Below are 18810 nucleotides of genomic sequence, written 5' to 3'. Positions count from 1 at the left end.
TGTACATTCGCTTCAATGTTCTTTTTGGTGCTGAGAAATATAAAAATGCACAGTGCAGAACATTTAAATTCACCACATATGACATTACATACTGGGAACCTGTTATTCAGACAGCCTGATTTCTTAATCCTAATCCCTAGGCTCAGCCTTGTCTTACACACTTCCCAACAAAACTTGATGCGCTTTGGTAGAAACCTTGCATCCCACAGTGCTCCTGTCTGAATGGGCAGTTCAGAGGGAGCCCCCTCTATTTAGGACTCCTGAAAGAGTCTCTCGAGGTTTCATTTGCATTTGAACCAGAGCTCACTTTTTTCACATGCAAACCAGCTACTTCATCTAAATATTTGCATTGCTTTGACCCAACTTCTCCAAGCCTTATTATAGAGTGTGGCATGTCTGAGACAAGAATCAGAAGCTTTTTCTTCTGGGCGTCTACTCCTTTGAATGCAGATGCAACAGTCCTGCACCATGTATTCACAAATTAGCTTTAAAATAAAACAGCAGTAATTGTGTTTAAGAGAAATCAAAAGTGTAATTTAATTGTAATACTATAACTAATTTGCATACTATTTAAATTAAAATATAAATTAACATATATTTATATTTCATATTAATCATGGTGGTGTATGGTTTTGTAGTTTTTGTTGTAATGGAAAGAACAATCTATTTATCCAGACCCAGGAACAAACCAGTCCTGAAAGTGGGGGAGGATTTGATGCAACTGGTTTCCGAATGCTAGAAGTGTCTATCAGTGAACATCAATCCCTGTTCTGCACACAGAAACATATTTTTGTAAAGTAATCAACACAGATATAGAAAATATAATATAATTTAATATCTCATTTTCAAAAAAAGGCACTTTTTCTTCATTTGGCCCATCAATATAACTTGTTTACAAAGAGATCCAGGCCATTCCTTGAAAAGACCAAGACCAAACTAAATTAAATATATACACAATAAATAAGAACTATGAAAACTTTTAAAAAATATATATATATACATAAATGCCACGAACGGAGCTAAATGTGGAAAAGAACATCTCATACTCATACCTCCATACACGTTTCTTTGTGTGCAACAGATAAAGAACTGCATAACAGGTTCGATTTGAGTTTTTTTTTTGCACTGCTAGAGAAAAGCAATAATAAATCCCTTTAATTGTCCCTGATTAAAACACTGATTATCAGTCCATTCTTTAGTGAAATGCTGCAACGTTTCTTTGTCCATTTTTGCTCAACGTTCACTAAAATGTTTTTACGCTTGTTCTCAAACACTGTCATTCACACAGGGAAGAGTAGTAGAAGTCCATAGAGTACATTACTGATGAGGTCACTCTCTCCATTTTAACCGAGTGGAGCTCCACACACACACACACACAAACACACGCTTGAGTTCATCTCATACATGTGTGGGGCAGTCTGAGTAAGGGTCCGTCTTGGACATGTGCATTACCACGGCTGGGGCTTTGTAATGACAGTGGCTGCTACTGCAGCTCCCTCCACTGCAGTGCTTCCTGCTAGTCCTGTCTGCTAGTTTCCGGCTGCAAAGCCCTTGCCAGGTCTGCAAGGTCTTAGAGCTCCACACCCACACACCACTGGTGATTCCGACCACCAGCGACATGAAGATCTTTAACATGAACACGGCGACTGTGGGCACGGACGTTTCCAGACTGCAGTCCTCGTTCCTTCGACCCGGATAGGTAGTACACTTGTTCTCCAGACCTCTGAATTTCCAGTAGTCCATATTGAGGCGCTCGTAGAAGTAGCAGATGATGACGCAAGTCGCAGGAACAGTGTAGAGGATGGAGTAGATGCCTATCTTCACCATTAGCTTCTCAAGCTTTTCCGTGTTAGTGCCTTCGGTTTTCATCACCTTCCGAATGTGGAAAAGTGCAACGAAACCAGTGAGGATGAACGATGTTCCGATGACCAGGTAGCAGGACAGCGGCACTAGGACGAAGCCTGTTAGTGCCCCCACGTCCATGCTGCCCACGTAGCACAGCCCTGTCAACTCATCGCCTGCCACCTTCCTCATTGTGAGGATGACTATAGTCTTTAGTGCAGGGATGCCCCAGGCAGCCATGTGAAAGTAGCTGCTGTGAGACTCAATGGCTTCATGGCCCCATTTTTTTCCTGCAGCCAGGAACCAAGTGAGTGTGAGAATGACCCACCAGATTGAACTGGCCATACCGAAATAATACAGAATAAGGAAAACTATGGTGCAGCCCGTGCTCTCGAGCCCCTCTTGGATAATATAGAGCTCACCATTCTCACGGTCACAGGCAATGTTCTCTGCCCCAGCTACTGAGCGGATGATGAAGGCTACAGAGTAAACATTATAGCACATAGAAAGGAATATGATGGGCCTCTCAGGATACTGGAAGCGATGAGGATCCAAGAGGAAGGTGAGGACTGTGAAAGCTGTGGACACAAAACACAAAGTGGACCACACAGCCATCCAGATGAAAGCAAAGTCCTTGTCCTGTCTGGACCAGAACACATCGACGGCTGAGGAGCACCGAGGAGCACACGACTCACTCTTCTCCACATACTGAAATTTCTCTGGGTTCTCACAGACCCCCACGTGTCCTCCTGAACGCCCAGTTCCCGACCCAGGCTGTTTGGGTCGTGGAGGAACAGGAAGCATTCCCTCTCCTTTCTTAGGCTCTGGTTTGGTGTCGTTCTCTGGTGCTTCCATACACAGTGCATTTGGGTTGTTCCCAGTAGGCAGTTTGGAGCAGTTCAAAGAATCAGGCCATGCGTAGTTAAACTTCTCCATAATAGGTGAGCACTTCTGACGTGCCTGTTCACACATGGGTCTGCAGGCCGGGATGGATGTGGACACCTCATCCGCGCACATGGGCGCAAACAGAGAGCAGAGGAAAAAACGCAAATGGAAGTCACAGCCGTACTCCACCAGTGGGGCAAATTCATTCAGCTTGATCTCTGCCTCCTTCTGATTTTCATGGTCCAAAAGATTGGGCATCCGGGTCATGTTATATCCAATGCCCTGGCACATCGGAATGGTGATTTGCTCACATTTAGCTGGCCTCCCTCTCTCAAAGTCATAAGAACTTATCTCCAGACTGTAAGCTGCAATCACGAGCTGGCACCATAGAGAAACGAAGATCTTTAATGCAGAACTCTCCATGGTAGAGTTTTGTGAATGAAAGTCTCCACTGAGATGTTTTTCTATTCTAATTTATAGTCCGGTGCAGATGTTTTCATGAGATGAGATTAAGAAAAAAAAGGACATTAGTCCACGTGAGCGCGTGTGAAAGTGTCAATAGAGCACTATCTCCTGTGATCATTCACGACACGAATAAAAAAAAAAGGAACAGAGCTGATGCACGCAGAGGCTTGAGGACAGGAACAGAAGACGTTCTTGATCCTGCGTTTTCACTCGCGGTCCTCGGCGCATTCTGCGCAGTCGCTCCGCAGCTCCGCGTCCGAGTCCAGACGCATCTCTGGAGAACACTGAACTTTCTCTTCCCTCCGCGGCTCTGCTCTAAAGCGCCACCGGTGGGCGGGGCGTGACGCACCGGTGGGCGGAGTGTGACGCAAGTGGGCGGAGCTCCCACCTCAATCTGCTCTCTCTCTCTCTCTCTCTCTCTCTCTGTTTTAGCCAAATTATCAAAAAAAAAATCAATACAGTCTCTGTTTCAGATTGTCTATCTTTCTTTTTTTTTCCTTTTCTCCACCCCCCCCCCACCTTATTTATTCTGCAATTTCTGCATCACTGTGTCATTAATGAAAGAGCTGCAGAGGGCAGGATTTGCTCTTCACACCATGTTTAAATGATTACACAGATGCTCATTCTGCATAAACATGAGGACAGGAGTACTATGGAAGTTTTTATCCTTCTTTTTTTTAATGCAACTTCTTTTTTTTTGGTTCTATTTAAGACAGTACTTGTTATAGGTTCAGGCTTTTACAAGGGAGCACAATATGAAAGCGAATAGGGATGAAAAACGACTAACATTCAAATGAAATGAAGAAGAAATTATTTCATTCAGATTATAAACGAAAAATAGATTAAATAATTTTGCAAAGAATATTGGTAGGAAAAAAAGGGCTATTGTTCCCATCTAGTGGCTGATTGAGGAACAGCACATCCCCTCCATCCTTAAAGCACTTTCAAGTGAGGTCAAGGCAAGTCAAGTTGGATTTCTTTGTCATTTCAAACATATACAACGTTCTTCCAGGACGAAGGTGATCCATCAGACACCATATATTAACAAAAGTAACACAAACAGCAACAAAATAAAACTGACCAGGACAATACATAAAGTGCACGTGTGCAACATTGAGTGCGAAAAACAGCATAAGACAGTGAGACATAGTGACACTGCAGCACCGACCAGTACAGAAGATTTGTGTTAGTGCAATTGCTTTGTCTGTAATAATTAATAAATACTGTACCATATCTGCTCCCTTTAAAAGCCACATCTATACCAATGTATTATTTATATAGATATACTGTAGTTATACATGATATAGATACAACTATAGTTATAGATTTTTACTAATACATTTTCATGCTACAAGTCAATATCTTGGCAATTATGTGCAATGATTTCAGTGCTATAATAATTGATACATGTGCAATAACGTCTATAACTATCATTGTAGTCTGACTCTTTTTATCATTTGTGGTAGCTCAGTGGTTAAGGCTCTGGGTTACTAATCGGAAAGGTCGGAAAGCCCCCTGGTATCGCCAAGCTGCCACTCTTGGGCACTTGAGCAAGGCCCTTAACCCTCTGTGCTCCAGGGGGCCGTGTCATGGCTACCCTGCGCTCTGACCCCAGCTTCTGAGCAAGCTGGTATATGCGAAGAACGAATTTTAATGTGCTTTAATGTATACATGACAAATAAGGCTATTCTATTATAGTAATCTTATATATATAATCTTTAATTTTACTGTGAGCGACTGCGACCCAACAATTTCCCTATGGGATCAATAAAGTATTCTGATTCTGATTCTGATGTAAATTAAAATGTATTACCCACAAATATATGTAACTTTAAAAAAAAAAAAAAGGATGCTACTCATAATAATCATTTTTATTTTATATAGTTCCTTTCAAAAGTAACAAGTGCTTTACAAGCCTAAAAATAGAGCAGGAATCATACATACATCATAAAGAAATCAACTAAAAGCTATTCTGAAACAATTTTTAAAACATTAAGCGTGGCCTGTCTAATCTCAGTGGGAAGAGAATTCCAAAGTGTTGGTGCACAAGAAAAAAAGGCCTCATAGAAGGTGAACGGGTAGAAGAAGCAGAAGAGCAGAGATCACACCTTGGAATGTAAACAGTTAAAACACCAAAACTGGATAGATGTGCAGTCAGGTCTGTCCTATTTCTTTCTGGTCTCAATGAATACTCTGCTCTTTATTCGGTGGTGAGAAGAAAAACACTCATTCTTTTTCAGTAAAGTGGATTCCTTGTCACGTTCTTCAGAGTAATAAAGACGAGCAGACACCAGCTGTATTTTTAGTACTAAAAATGTGCACTGTGATTCCCTTCACACACCCATTCAAACATTATGGACAATTTGGAAATGCCAATCAGCCTACAATTGATGTGTTTATAGTGGAGGAGGAAACCGGCGTACCTGGAGGTTACATTATCCAAGTTCAAAGGTGAAAGATCAAGTCATGGAATATATGCAAGTGTACAATCTCAATGACAATAATACAGTTTATTATAGAAAAAAGCAAAGACGCAAAAATGTTTGATGAAGGTTTAGTATGCATTTAAACTTTTGCACCTGCGGAGTAAGAATGCGGAGGATTAACAGATCTGAACTTGGCGGGCACACACACACACACACACACACACACACACACACACACACACACACACACCCTTGAAGTAAACACAGTGAGTCTGATATCCATCCTCCCATCCAGTACAAGAGAACAGCAGACAGCGTGATTCATATCAGCCCCAGAGGCATGCAGGGTATATACTATATGTTTTATTTTTGTAAATCAGTTTTAGTTTTTACTCTTAGTAACATCTAATTCGGTTTCATGGACAGCATGCTTTGAGTTTCGGCACTTGCGTTCCAGCATTTGGCACTTAAACCTTAAAGCTAAAAAGGGACAGGTCACAAGATATGCCTTTCAGTTGCCTTATTCTTTCTACTTCTGTACAAGGACTCTAACTAACACTGGCTTAAGATAAGTATCATGTAACAAGACCCTCTATGAACACCAGACTTATCAGAAACACCCCCACTCCTTTTGCCTTATCTGACAATAGAGACATAGTTCTGTGCTCTTGCCTGGTTTTTACAGAGCGCTGCGCCAGGATCAGCCTTTTTGAGCCAAAAACATCAAAAGTAAACACATGAAGCAGGTCCCAGATCAGGGAATATCACTGCCTTTTACAATGTTGCTGTTACAAATCCCATCTGAGTAAAGCTGGCAGATCGTGTAGTTGGAACTAGATCGACTTTGAGCTGAAGTGATGAGAGAACAGGTCATAGCATTACATCCATGACCCCATATCCATTATATTGGGGAGATTAGCTGTCTCCATATCTCTCCCGGCTGAGGTTAATGGGACTTTGAGTACTTTAAGTGTCAATCTTTATCAAGATGCCTTTTCTGCTCCACCAGATCTCAACCAGAACTTATAAAAAGCGTATAAAACTGTAGTGATTTGAAACAGTAGAGGACAAGAACTGATTACAGGGACTGAGGACCAAGGAACTTTTAACTCTATGACCCAGAGAGAAATGACATGTGCCCCAGTAATTCAAACCATCCTGAAGATAAATCTGTATGACAAAAGGATTTTTTTTACATACTTTTTTTTGTTTTGTTTTAGATCTGTCTGTTTCCTAAAATACAAATGTAAACTGGGAGATGGTAGCACAGTTGTTGCGATGTAGGTCTTATGATCAGAAGGTTTAAATCCCAGCCCCATCAAAGTGCTACTACTGGGCTTCTAAGCATATGCTCAGTTGTATAAATGAGATAATTGTAAGTTGCTCTGGATATGAGCATCTGCCAAATAACATAAATGTAATGTAGACATAAATGAAAGACATTCAGTTGTGTTTGTATACCTCTTTTAATTGCCCCTAAACAGATTTGATTCTGTATGTTAATACCTATATGTTTATCCCTAATGAGCGAGGAACCTTGATAGGAACCAGACTCAAAAGGGAACGGATCCTCATCTGTCTTTCACAAATTCCTTCCCACTCTCTGTTTGTTGAATCTGTGTATGTCTTATAAGTTTCCATTTGAATAAAAGAGGCACAATTAAGCAGCCGGCAAGGTTTTGATGTGCGATATCCAAAAAAATCGCTAGTTCCAATGCTTTGCAATACTTGAAGTCCAAGCTTTCCTATTTCAAAGCCATTTTTGGAACTGGATCGTTATAAAAATCCTAAAATTAAAAACTTAAAAACATTTTTTTACAATGCACTTTTGAACATAAACACGTCATAGCTTTTACTCTCAGCCCATGTGGCAGAGGGATGGACAGTGTGTTCCTGCCACTACTAATATGAAAACTGCAGAAACTCAGAGGAACAGCTGCGTTCCTCTGGAGGATGAAACCATGATTGTCCTTGAATGATTTTTTTTTGCGACAGGCAATTTAGGTACACGAGGAAATATTCGGATTTTATTATTTTCACAGTCCTTATTCTTTTTTTTAGTCAAGCAGAAACTAAATGCAGTTGAACAATGCACAACTCGGCCTTGCAGGCTAATGGAAATTCAGCCCTGTGGCAGCTGCTGTTGTTTGGGGATGGTGGTATTGTGTGATCAGGCTCTATAGCCAGGATGGTGGGTGCATTTGTGTATATGTATGTGTATGTGTGTGTGTGTGTATGTGTCTCTATCAGACTAGTATCCAAGCTGACAGGCTGACCCTGGTCGTGTGTCACATTCTGGACTGAGTTATCTGTGAGTGAGAGGAGCGTAGCATGACCCAGGATAAGAAAGGAATGGAAACAATGCCATCAACTGTAATTAGACGAGGGGGGCATATGTCGGTGTCTGTGTGTGTGTGTGTGTGTGTGCCTGTGTGTATTGTAGAGTATTTATGTTTACTTACTAGAATAGGCATGGATGGGTGCCTTATATTTATTTTACTGAAAGACTGCTTGTACAAAGTAATAAAAAATAAAGGGAAAATTAATTATGCATTGTGCTTGCTTTTAGACAAATGATTTTTATAGTTTTAATTTAGTCTTGTACTTGTAAATAAAAAAAAAAATTAAATAAGCTAGTCATTCATAACAGTTCAATACATAAAAGAATAAATAAATCGATTTGTTTAGAAGTTGAATTATATTAAAAACACTATAATATGGACTTACTTTTGCCAAGGCAACGGTTGTAGTTGCACTAATACAACAGGACGAGTATGGGAATCTTAGAGAGCAGTAGATCAACGTAATGTCAACATGACACTGCCATCATACTTTATTTAAAGTAAAAACCGGACATGAAAATGTCAGGATTGGAACTAGAAACAGCAGGGATCAAAACAGAATTAGAGATGAAACTGGGTTCACTTCATGCTTTCCTGAGATGCATGATTATTTCATGATGTGGGCATGAGGGTGTCCTGCCCCTTCTGGAGAATATGGATAAAAAAACTACAGGTCAGCTAATGCAGGACCTACAGCCACACAAGTGTGTTTACAAGCTTTCGATTTGACCTTAGAAACATAATAAATACATTCTAACAAATATATCATAGCTGTTCTCTCATAAACGAACCTCTGTTCATACTCCACATTTCAAGTCATAAACAAAGCGGTTTATTAAAGTCTGTATCCACGTCCCAGTCCATCTATAATTTCACACTGTCAGCAGGGTGGGCTCCATGACAGAGCTTTGAAATTACAGATGATCATGTATCACACATACACACACACACACACACACACACACACACACACACACACACACACACACACGCTCTAAGACAATGGAGGCTACAATTGTAATGTGAACCGACAGCTATGCGGGCGGTGTGTCTCTGTCTCACTCATGCTTGTACACACACATATGCGTACAGTGTACAGTAAATGGGTATGTGTGACAGGAGCTGATGAATGGCTGCTATTAAAACTGTGTAAAAAGAGAACTCCTTTTTCACATCAGGAATCAGGAGTTAGAACACAAAAGCACACTGTTATCAACCGGGTTATGTAATTATTCCTTACAAGCCATCGAGCTGTGCGATTTGGCAGTAGGATTTACTTATTAAATGTCTTGCCAAAATTTCTCAAGGTCAAATGAGGTCACGCTTATATGTAGAGCATTATTGTAAATGAAGGATGATCTTGGGCAATGATGTGTGAGATGTGGATGTGATGCAGTAGAAGTGATCTGATGCAGTTTTATTTTGGATAGATGATGCAGAGCAGTGTTTGAAATTAAATGTTTAATTCCTGCCTCTGATTTCAGAGCTAACTATTCTATTATAGAGAACATGAAAGAGAGCGAGAGTGAGAGAGAGAGAGAAAGAGAGAGAGAGAGAGAGAGAGAGAGAGAGACCAAGAGAGAGAGAGAGAGAGATTCTTTCATCATCCACAACCATCTGAGTATTTTATTCTCAATATGGTTCACATTAAATTCTTTATAGATAATGTATAAAATTCATTTTTTTACTAGTGATGTTTGGAAAGGTTGGTGTTACAATCAGCTTATTGGCTTGTACAGTGTTTACTCTTCTCCATGTTCACATCTCATCATTCTTTTCACATTTCTGTTACCAGGCTTAATCTCATGTAGATAAATTATGATACTGGCTGCAATTCAGCAAAAAAGTACTTGGATAGTGTTTTAAATAAACTAAAGCTGGTGACGTTTGATGAATAGATTTTCTGAATGTGATACCTGCAATTGTCTTTTTTAAAATGTAAAATTCTGCCCACCGAGGTGTTTTGGAAGATATGGCTATTAAAAAACAGCTGACTTCAGAGTAAAACCTCACTTTTCTGCATGTCTGGTGTGTTGTTAAGCCACATGCCGTTTGCAATTCAGGTCACTGTATGAAAACTCGAGAAGTAAGCCCCAATGGGAATGGAAGATCGAAAGATAAGAATGACAAGAACATGTATTGAGTAGAGTCAGGAAACCCTATTTAAAGAATAATGTGTAATATGTGTAATTCCCTCTATGGCTCTTACATATATGGCAATTATGAAAATATGACATGTAGAGACAAAAATAAAAAACCGTAACTTTCTCTTTTACGAGAACAAATGTACAGACTTGTCACTTCATTCCCACAGCTTGAAAAAACAGTGCTGCAATATTTTAGACATAATTAAAGGATTGTCTAAACAACACAATGCTTTAACTCATTACCATGTTAGATAGAGTTCATCAAATAAATGTAGCTGTTGTAGCTAGTGTTTTATATTCTATATTTGAGTCATTATTAGTATTAATTTAAACGTTTCAATCTGCCACCACTCCATCACTCTCCAGAACAGAATATCAGCTGCACCTGCAGTGAAAAACGAGAGTGAGAATGACATGAATAGCACATACTGTCCTTCGCAATATGAGGAAAATTCAAGGTGCCCAGAAAAGCAAGTATTTGAAAAGTTTTTATTAAAGAATTAATGATTTAAAAAAAAAGTTGTTATTTCTGTAGAAATGCTAATAGCAGCACTATATTCACATGCACACTGACACCCAGGCAAAATATATTCGGGTATCAAATTGCCACTGATGGGCAGAGCAGGATTCGGACAGAAAGCTTTAAAAACAGACTTTGAATTCAGAACTGGAGAATTACTCTCATGGTACCTTCTCCACCAGAGAGAGAGAGAGAGAGAGAGAGAGAGAGAGAGAGAGAGGAGCTGAGGTAATTTGACAAAGAATATCTCAATTTACAGCATTCATTGATGCATTGTTTTTAAAAGCTGAAGTTTCTGTGAAAAAAACATGACTTCTGGAATCATGACTGAGACTCATGAAATGAAATACTTCTATACTGCCATGTGGTCACTATTGTGCTCAAAATACACACAATCCTATGTATATGTGTGTATTATTTTGTGTGGTCAGATTGGTTGAAGAGAAAAAAAAAAAACTTGTGTATTCACTGGATCAGGACAGGATCATTTCCTGAACTATTAATCTGTGTATGTGGTTAGAATGATTTAGAAGGATATTTAAATGTTCATAAATTTCAATGAATGTGCATCCAGGAAGAGGGGGGTAGGAATTAAAACAATTTTCTTTTACAGTTCCTTTGCCTGGGTCTCATTTCATACAAATTCTTTGGGAGAACAGATTGGCATAAAGGGAGCATAATGATTGTTCCATGGCTTTCCACTATTTTTAAAAAATCCTATGTCGTCAGATTTCCTGTACATATGCCATGTTAAGATACACTGTAAGACTGAAATCTGAAACACTGCCCGGCTGTTTATGCCTAAGACTACTGTATGCGCTTTAAAGGAAAAGCATCATAAATTCAGCACATGAAATTATTATTAGCACACACATGACTGGGAAAGTCAGGATAGCTGATTTGGCTGCATTGCTCAGAAGCACTCGGTCAGCTCCTTAGAGGAATGAGCTGAGTACTGTCCCTCTTTCTCACCTTTCTCAGACAGCGCTTTAGATCAGTGTGTCGTTTAAAAAAGGGGTTGAGTACGTTGAGAGCAGATCTGAAAACAATCTATAAATCAGCGATCCTGTTGTAGGTATCAGAATACAAGCGCATATAGCTAAATTACTGTTCACATGCTACACATTGTCCTTCCAACAGAGAGGAGGACACACAAACAAGCAATATGAAGATAGGATACAGATAAAGTACATCCCAAATGTAGATAAATGCACAAGCACACGTGTACACACACTTGTACTGCAGCGGTCCCCAACCTTTTCTGCGCCACGGACCGGTTTAATGTCAGACGATATTTTCATGGACCGGCCTTTAAGGTGTGGCAGATAAACACAACAAAATAAAATGATACAACCGGCATAAAAACTGGTATTTTCTAAATATAATAATAAACGTGAATCCATTGTGTTGTTTTTTGTTCATTTTGCTCGCTTGGGGGTTTCAATTTGGCGGTAATGTATTATGTGTTAGCGGCCGGAGCCCCTTTAAGAAGGTAGTGGATGGAGGTAAGACATGAGGCCGAGGCATCATGACATGCATCAAGAGTGAGTCATAGACAGATGTGGAGGAGAGAATCCGGTCATTTTCCAAAATAAAACATCGATTAGGATCAGATAATAAATAAAACGGAAATAATGTAAGTTATGTATAACTTATGTAAGAGCTGAATACACAGCTCTTACACTCCAGTACTCATGTTAGTTCTCACTCTCCAGTGTTTTGTATTGTTTAAAGATTTATGATCACACTCTTGATGTCAGTCAAATGAGGATGGGTTCCCCTTTTGAGTCTGGTTCCTCTCAAAGTTTCTTCCTCATAACATCTAATGGAGTTTATTCTTCGCCACAGTGGCCATGGCGGCTCATCAGGGATAAATACACATCATTCACCTTAACTGTTAATTTCTGTAAAGCTGCTTTGAGACAATGTCTGTTGTGAAAAGCGCTATAGAAATAAACTTGAATTGACTTGACTTGTATTCTTTCTGTGTGGCCCGGTACCAATTGACCCAAGGCCGGGGGGGGTTGGGGACCACTGCTGTACTGTACACGAATGACAATAAAAGCCAACTTGACTTCATTTGAATAAACCACTCAGCCAATCACCTAACAGCTGCATAATGCATACCATCGTGCAAACATAGATCTAAATTGTAGGTTAAAATTCACAGAAAACACAAGGAAATTGAATGAGTATGAACATGATCTTGTGGTATGTTTGCTGGTGCCAGATGAGCTGAAATCCGGGGAGAATGGGCAGACTGAATCAAGAAAGGCTACAGTAATTCATAACTGTAACTCATAACAATAGTGAGCAAAAAAGCACCCCAGAATGCACAACAATCCTAACGTACTTGTGCTACAACAACAGAAGGCCACATCAGGTTTCACTCTTGACAGTTAATAAGATGACAAAATATCAACCTAATACACATTTTGACATTTTAAATGTTGATTATCAAACTTCGGTTTCAAATACAATTAGAACTGTTCAAATAATATCACAAAATAGAAAGCAAAGCTTGGTAATAATACTTTTACAGTAAATACATTATAGTAAAATACACTATGTGAGCACAAGTATTGACTTTTCCCAAACTGTTACCACAAACACAGAGGCACACAATTGTATAGAATGTTTTTAAATGTGGTAGCATTAAATCTCCCCTTTAATTGAGACTTAAACCTGTTCCATCACGACAATGTCCCTGTGCACAAAGCCAGCTCCATGAAGATAGAGGGTCATGGGTTGGAGTGAAAGATCTTGAAGAGGCCTGCATTCATGCTCTGACCTCAACCCTATTGAACACCTTTATATAAATTAGTACACTGACTGCACCCCAGGCCTCCTCACCTCACCTTCATCAGTACCTGACTTTACCAACACCCTTTTTTGTGAATGAGCACAAATCTCCACAAGCACACTCCAAAATCTAGTGAAACATCTTCTCAAATAAGTGGAGGTTATTTTAACAGGAAACTGTGACTAAATGTTAAAATGTTCAAAAAGCACAAATCTCCTGGTCATGTCTTTTTCTCAGAAGGAATGAATCATTATTGTTGATCATTTCTAGGCTGTTGCATCAATTGGCTATTTTAATGGGTGAAAGTTAGCATAGAGAAGAAGGTGCGAGTGGAACACAATGCAGCCCTGTGGTGTGTAATATGAAGTCTGAAGGAGAGAGTGTGTGTGTAAGACTTTGTGTCTGGGCAGCTGCATGAGGACAGCTAGAGGTCGGCGGGAGTGTGATAGCTGCTATCTTTATCTGTGCACACAAACATGCGCGCACACACACATGCGCGCGCACACACAATTATTTTGCATCTTTGTAAGGTATTTCCTTAACTTTATTTTTAACCATAGAAGGAGGAAATCTCTATGGTGCTAAAACTGTAATTTATTCTTGTCATGGAAAAGTTCTACAAACATCTCGGACCCATACGAACTCATACACACGCACAAACTCTCCACCACTGCAACCCGACTCCCACCAAAGCTCAGCCGAGACTCTCTTTCACTGCTCATCGCTGATCACCGTCACACACAAACGCCCGTATGCAGACGCACTCCCCCGGCCCCTTAAATTTCTCAAAGTCCAGTCGAGCCATACAAGTCCTATTAATAACGTGTGGATAGACTGGATAGTCAGGTGGTCCAGGAGGCAGACACTAGCACGCTGTCCCCACTTTCCTGCCCTAGTGCACTCTCAGCTTATGATAGATATCACAGGACAGATGCAGAGAAACTGTGTGATCCTGGACCACAAGCCACGAGAGGTGTTGGTGTTTACACAACCCTTTCTGCTGTCAGTATGGCATACAGAACAAAATACGTCTGTATTATGAAAGGTCCTGTCTGTGTTCCAGGTACCATCATAATCACCCACATTAACTGTAACAGTAACACTATGTTCTTCTCTCCGAGTATATTTTTTAATACCTCCTGGAAGGGAACATACGGTTCAAATATGTTTTAATGTGATCTAATTTTATTGGTATTGACTCCCATCTATGAAAATGTACACTGTCTCTTTTTCAGATTTGCCCTAAAGTTCTTCTGCTGCTGTGAGTCAGTGTGTGTGTGTGTGTGTGTGTGTGTGTGTGTGTGTGGGTGTGTGGGTGTAGCCTCAGGGCCACATGGCGCATGTGTTAGCCATCAGGACTCTTAGCGCATGTCAAGACGACACGCTTTCTAGCTCCAGACTCACTAATGTTGTCATCCATCATACTCTTGAATAAGACAGGCTGAACAGGCTACACTCATACCTGTAGCATATGCACATGAGCACACACACACACACACACACACACACACACACACACACACACACACACACACAATCTGCCAACCAGAAGGTTCTTCTGAGGACAAAAGCTCTGGAAAACTGTTTCCTCTCACCTTTCTTTTTCATTTTATTGACATTTGTGTAGTGGCCCATCATTTCTCCCACATCTCCTTTCACTAAGAACACAAAAAGAGAAACTCTAAGCTCTCTAAACCTCAAACCTCAAGCTCTCCTTGGGCTTCTGTCTGCTAGAGAATCACCTACTAACCGCACCTACTCAACGAATGTGAATACACAAATCAATCAGTGCAGCCATTATCAACTGGAACGCACTCCGCTCTTATCTTTCATTCCAGTTAATTTTACACAATGTTTCGTCTGACCAAATAAGCCGCTGGATTTGAAACGGGTGCATTTATTTTTATGCGTGTCAAGCCAACGGGGCCAAAAGACGGAGCTTGCCATCCTACTATTACTTCCTCATCATGTTCTGAAACACAATCAGAATAGCAGAACTAAAATGTTCCAGATATTGCGCTTTGGCCTGATCAAAAGTTCAGCATCATGGTCGAACAACGTGATTATGTAAGACAGTCAAATAGGTTATTATTATTATTATTATTATTATTATTATTATTATTATTATTATTATTATTATTATATTGACACTGCAATTGCTTGGTATGTAGGTAGTGAACCTAATCACTGATGTGAAACAATGAGACAACGTGGATGTAATGGCATTTTCGGATGTTTGAATTTGAAGTAGCAACTTTATTTGCCTGTTCTCCCGGGGGAACGACTGAGGGATCTGTATAAAATCACACACAATGAGACACGTTTCCAGATCTAAAAGAAGCTAAAAGAACTAAACTATCCACAAAAATTATTTGTGAAACCAGATGTACATCAGAGATTCAAAAAATGCTTTAAAATACTGATGATATCAGTAACAATACACAGCTACCAATCAACAAACACACTCCACAAGGACTGTAATTTACTAAACTTTCAAATAAAGAGCACCGGTTTGTCATCAGAAACTAAATGTGCAAATGTGCATTTTGTGTATGCTAAATAACCTACTAAGTAATTTTTAAAGCATCACTTAATCAGTTCAAATGACAAAGAAATATTTCCAAAATCATTCTTTTTTTATAAGTATGCAACAGGGTGAAGAAAAATGTGCAGGCTTCAATGATGTTTGCATGTGCTAATTGTTTTTGACAATTGCAATGAGTTTGAGTTATAACATTAAAGCATATACAATTACAAGCTTTCTTTGAATGCTGCTGGTTTTAAAGGTCTGGTAGGAACCTTTAATTAAAAATGACTTAATCTCAAACTAAATGAGTATATTATACTTAAACCTTTTCAATTTATAAGAAATTATGTAGTATTTTTATTGCAGTAAAAATGCATAATTGTGAGAACGCTTTATAAAACTTTATTTTTAAATCTTTGTTTAAATCGTGGAAAACAGCTTATGAAAATTTAATATCTGAACCTTTGGTTAAACTAATTTACTTTAAAAGTAAGTAATACATGTAAATGGAACTGTAGGATTTTGCACTTCTATGCTAACAGGCTAATAATTAAAACAAATACACAAAACAGACACAAGTACTAATTTATACATGTGAATTAGTTCATCAGTATTGTATTGACTCAGTTAGTCAGTATAGTAAATCAGTGTGCATTTTCATTTTCAAGTTTTCACATGTTTTTACACACTTATATCTTTGGTAAATCGATGCCTGAGGATCACCTCAGCTTATAGGAATAGTGAAAAATAATGGTAAAGTAGCTTTAACTTTATATTAAATGTTAACAGTAATGGTGAATCTGTAGATTGTCTATTTGTTAATTTAGACCACACTGTGGGTATCCTGATATCCTACACTCTAGCACTGTTCGAAAAAATACCAGGCGATTAAAAAAACACCAAAACAGAACTGGGTTCTTCTTCATGGCATTCTAACTTTCTGTATGACAACTTGGAGAAAGTTCAGTCAGAGCTTTGCAGACTTGAGAACAGTGAAGCCTGTGAGACATGTTATGGCAGCAGTTTGGAGCCGTGGTGCTCTGATGGTTACCTGTGTTTGGGGTAAAGATCCAAGTTGCCCTGATAAAGCAGACAATGTGCTTTCACAGGTGAGAGACATCAGACGTGCCACTAGCACTGTAATATATCCATTACACCATATCTAAGAATACAATCTACCTGCAGAACTCAGGGAATGATTCATATGATATAAAAGGGATCTGATGTAAAATGGAGCTACCAAACAGGTTTCATTTATACTGAAATTACATTAAGGTTACACAAAATTAATCTGTACCCTATGTAACTTAAAGGCTCGTCCTGCCCCTTGAGCTTTCTCTGACATAAAAAACCCATCTGTTTATTCCACTTTTGGCCCATGATGGATGCCTCTCTTTATAAGGGCCTGACTGATCTATTCTAGGATTTAGTTTAGGAAAAAAGAACTGAAAGGTGGACACAGCTGGAAAACATCTTTCAAAAGTTTTTAATTAAAACCCAAAGTTATGGTGAAAAGGTCATCTTTCAGCAGTACAGTTAGTCCAAACAGAGGCGCGTTGGTTCATTACTGTTGGTGGAATATTAAGTTCCTCGGCTGCTGGCTGAGAGCCTTGGCCATCCGCCTGACCTCAACTCCATTGAGAATCTGTTGTAGATTGCAGGAGATAAATATTTTCTGCTAGCACAAATTCACTAAAAACACTAGGTGTGTATGTGCACTTTGCGAAGGTTTCCATCTGACCCCAAAATAACATTAATAGATTTTTTGCAACATGAAAAGCTCTGGATGCCCACACACTCTTAATCTCTCTCTCTCTCTCTCTCTCTCTCTCTCTCTCTCTCTCTCTCGTGCCCCCGGTTTATCACACAAGTGCAGCTAATTTTTTTGGCTGATTTGCCTGGTCTCTTGCGGATAGCACGATAGACCAAAAAGCTTATAGGGAATTGATTTAATAGAGTTTTATGTTAAAATAATACATTTTATGAATTAAAATATAATTATAAATTATAAAATGAAGTAAAATGTTAATAGTACAGTACTGTATACAAAAAATAGCATTTTTTGGGGTGGTATCGATTCATTTTTCGTTTATCACTGGCGGTTTTGGAACCAAAACCACCACGATAAATGGGGACTACTGTATATATATATATATATATATATATATATATATATATATATATATATATATATATATATATATATATATATATATACAGTATATATAATTTGATAACTGAAATATATATATATTTTAGTTATATATAAATATATATATTTCAGAAATATATATATTTCAGTTACAAATCTACTGCTTTCATCACATATTGCCAGTATGTGAATGAAGATAATTCGAACGAAACAGGATATTTTAACTAATACTTAAAATAATTATCATATACTATATCCAAAAGTCTATAAACAAAATTGCAAATAAAATTCGAATAAAAATTCCCTAATTAACGAAGTAAGACTCTGAAATTGAAATAGAAACAGGCCTACACGTTAACATATTAATAGTTCCTATGTGCCTCAGTCTCACCCGCAGCAGAAAGGCAGCTCTTTGATTCATGGCCTAGTGCTTAACCTCTCCCTCGCTCATGCTCTGTGTTTTTCTACGAGGAGGAAACTCATAAAAAACACAGGCTTCCAAATTACTGTCATTCAAAGGCCTCTTTCTCTCCACTACACCACCCACCCCCACCCCCCATTCCCCGCCTCACTTCAACCACCTTTCCTTGCTTCTGCATCTTCCAGGCTACCAGTCATCCTGCCTGTTGTGAAAAAAAAATTCCTAAGGTTTCTCTGTCTCTCTCTCTCTCTCTCTCTCTCTCTCTCCCCCAGTTCGAGAG

General features: G+C 39.1%; 1 protein-coding gene across 1 annotated transcript; it reads right to left on the bottom strand.

Moving 5' to 3' along the window:
- Positions 1 to 813: 813 nt before the first annotated feature.
- fzd9b (frizzled class receptor 9b) lies at positions 814 to 3522 on the bottom strand. Its single transcript, XM_046863779.1, has one exon. It carries the CDS (start codon positions 3148 to 3150, stop codon positions 1399 to 1401), a length of 1752 nt encoding a protein of 583 aa, XP_046719735.1. The 5' UTR covers positions 3151 to 3522; the 3' UTR covers positions 814 to 1398.
- Between the last annotated feature and the right edge of the window lie 15288 nt (positions 3523 to 18810).

The sequence above is a fragment of the Silurus meridionalis genome, chromosome 13 (assembly GCF_014805685.1).
Source record: "Silurus meridionalis isolate SWU-2019-XX chromosome 13, ASM1480568v1, whole genome shotgun sequence".
NCBI lineage: Eukaryota > Metazoa > Chordata > Actinopteri > Siluriformes > Siluridae > Silurus > Silurus meridionalis.
Note: the sequence above shows the minus strand (reverse complement) of the source record. Positions and strands in the feature narration are given on the sequence as shown.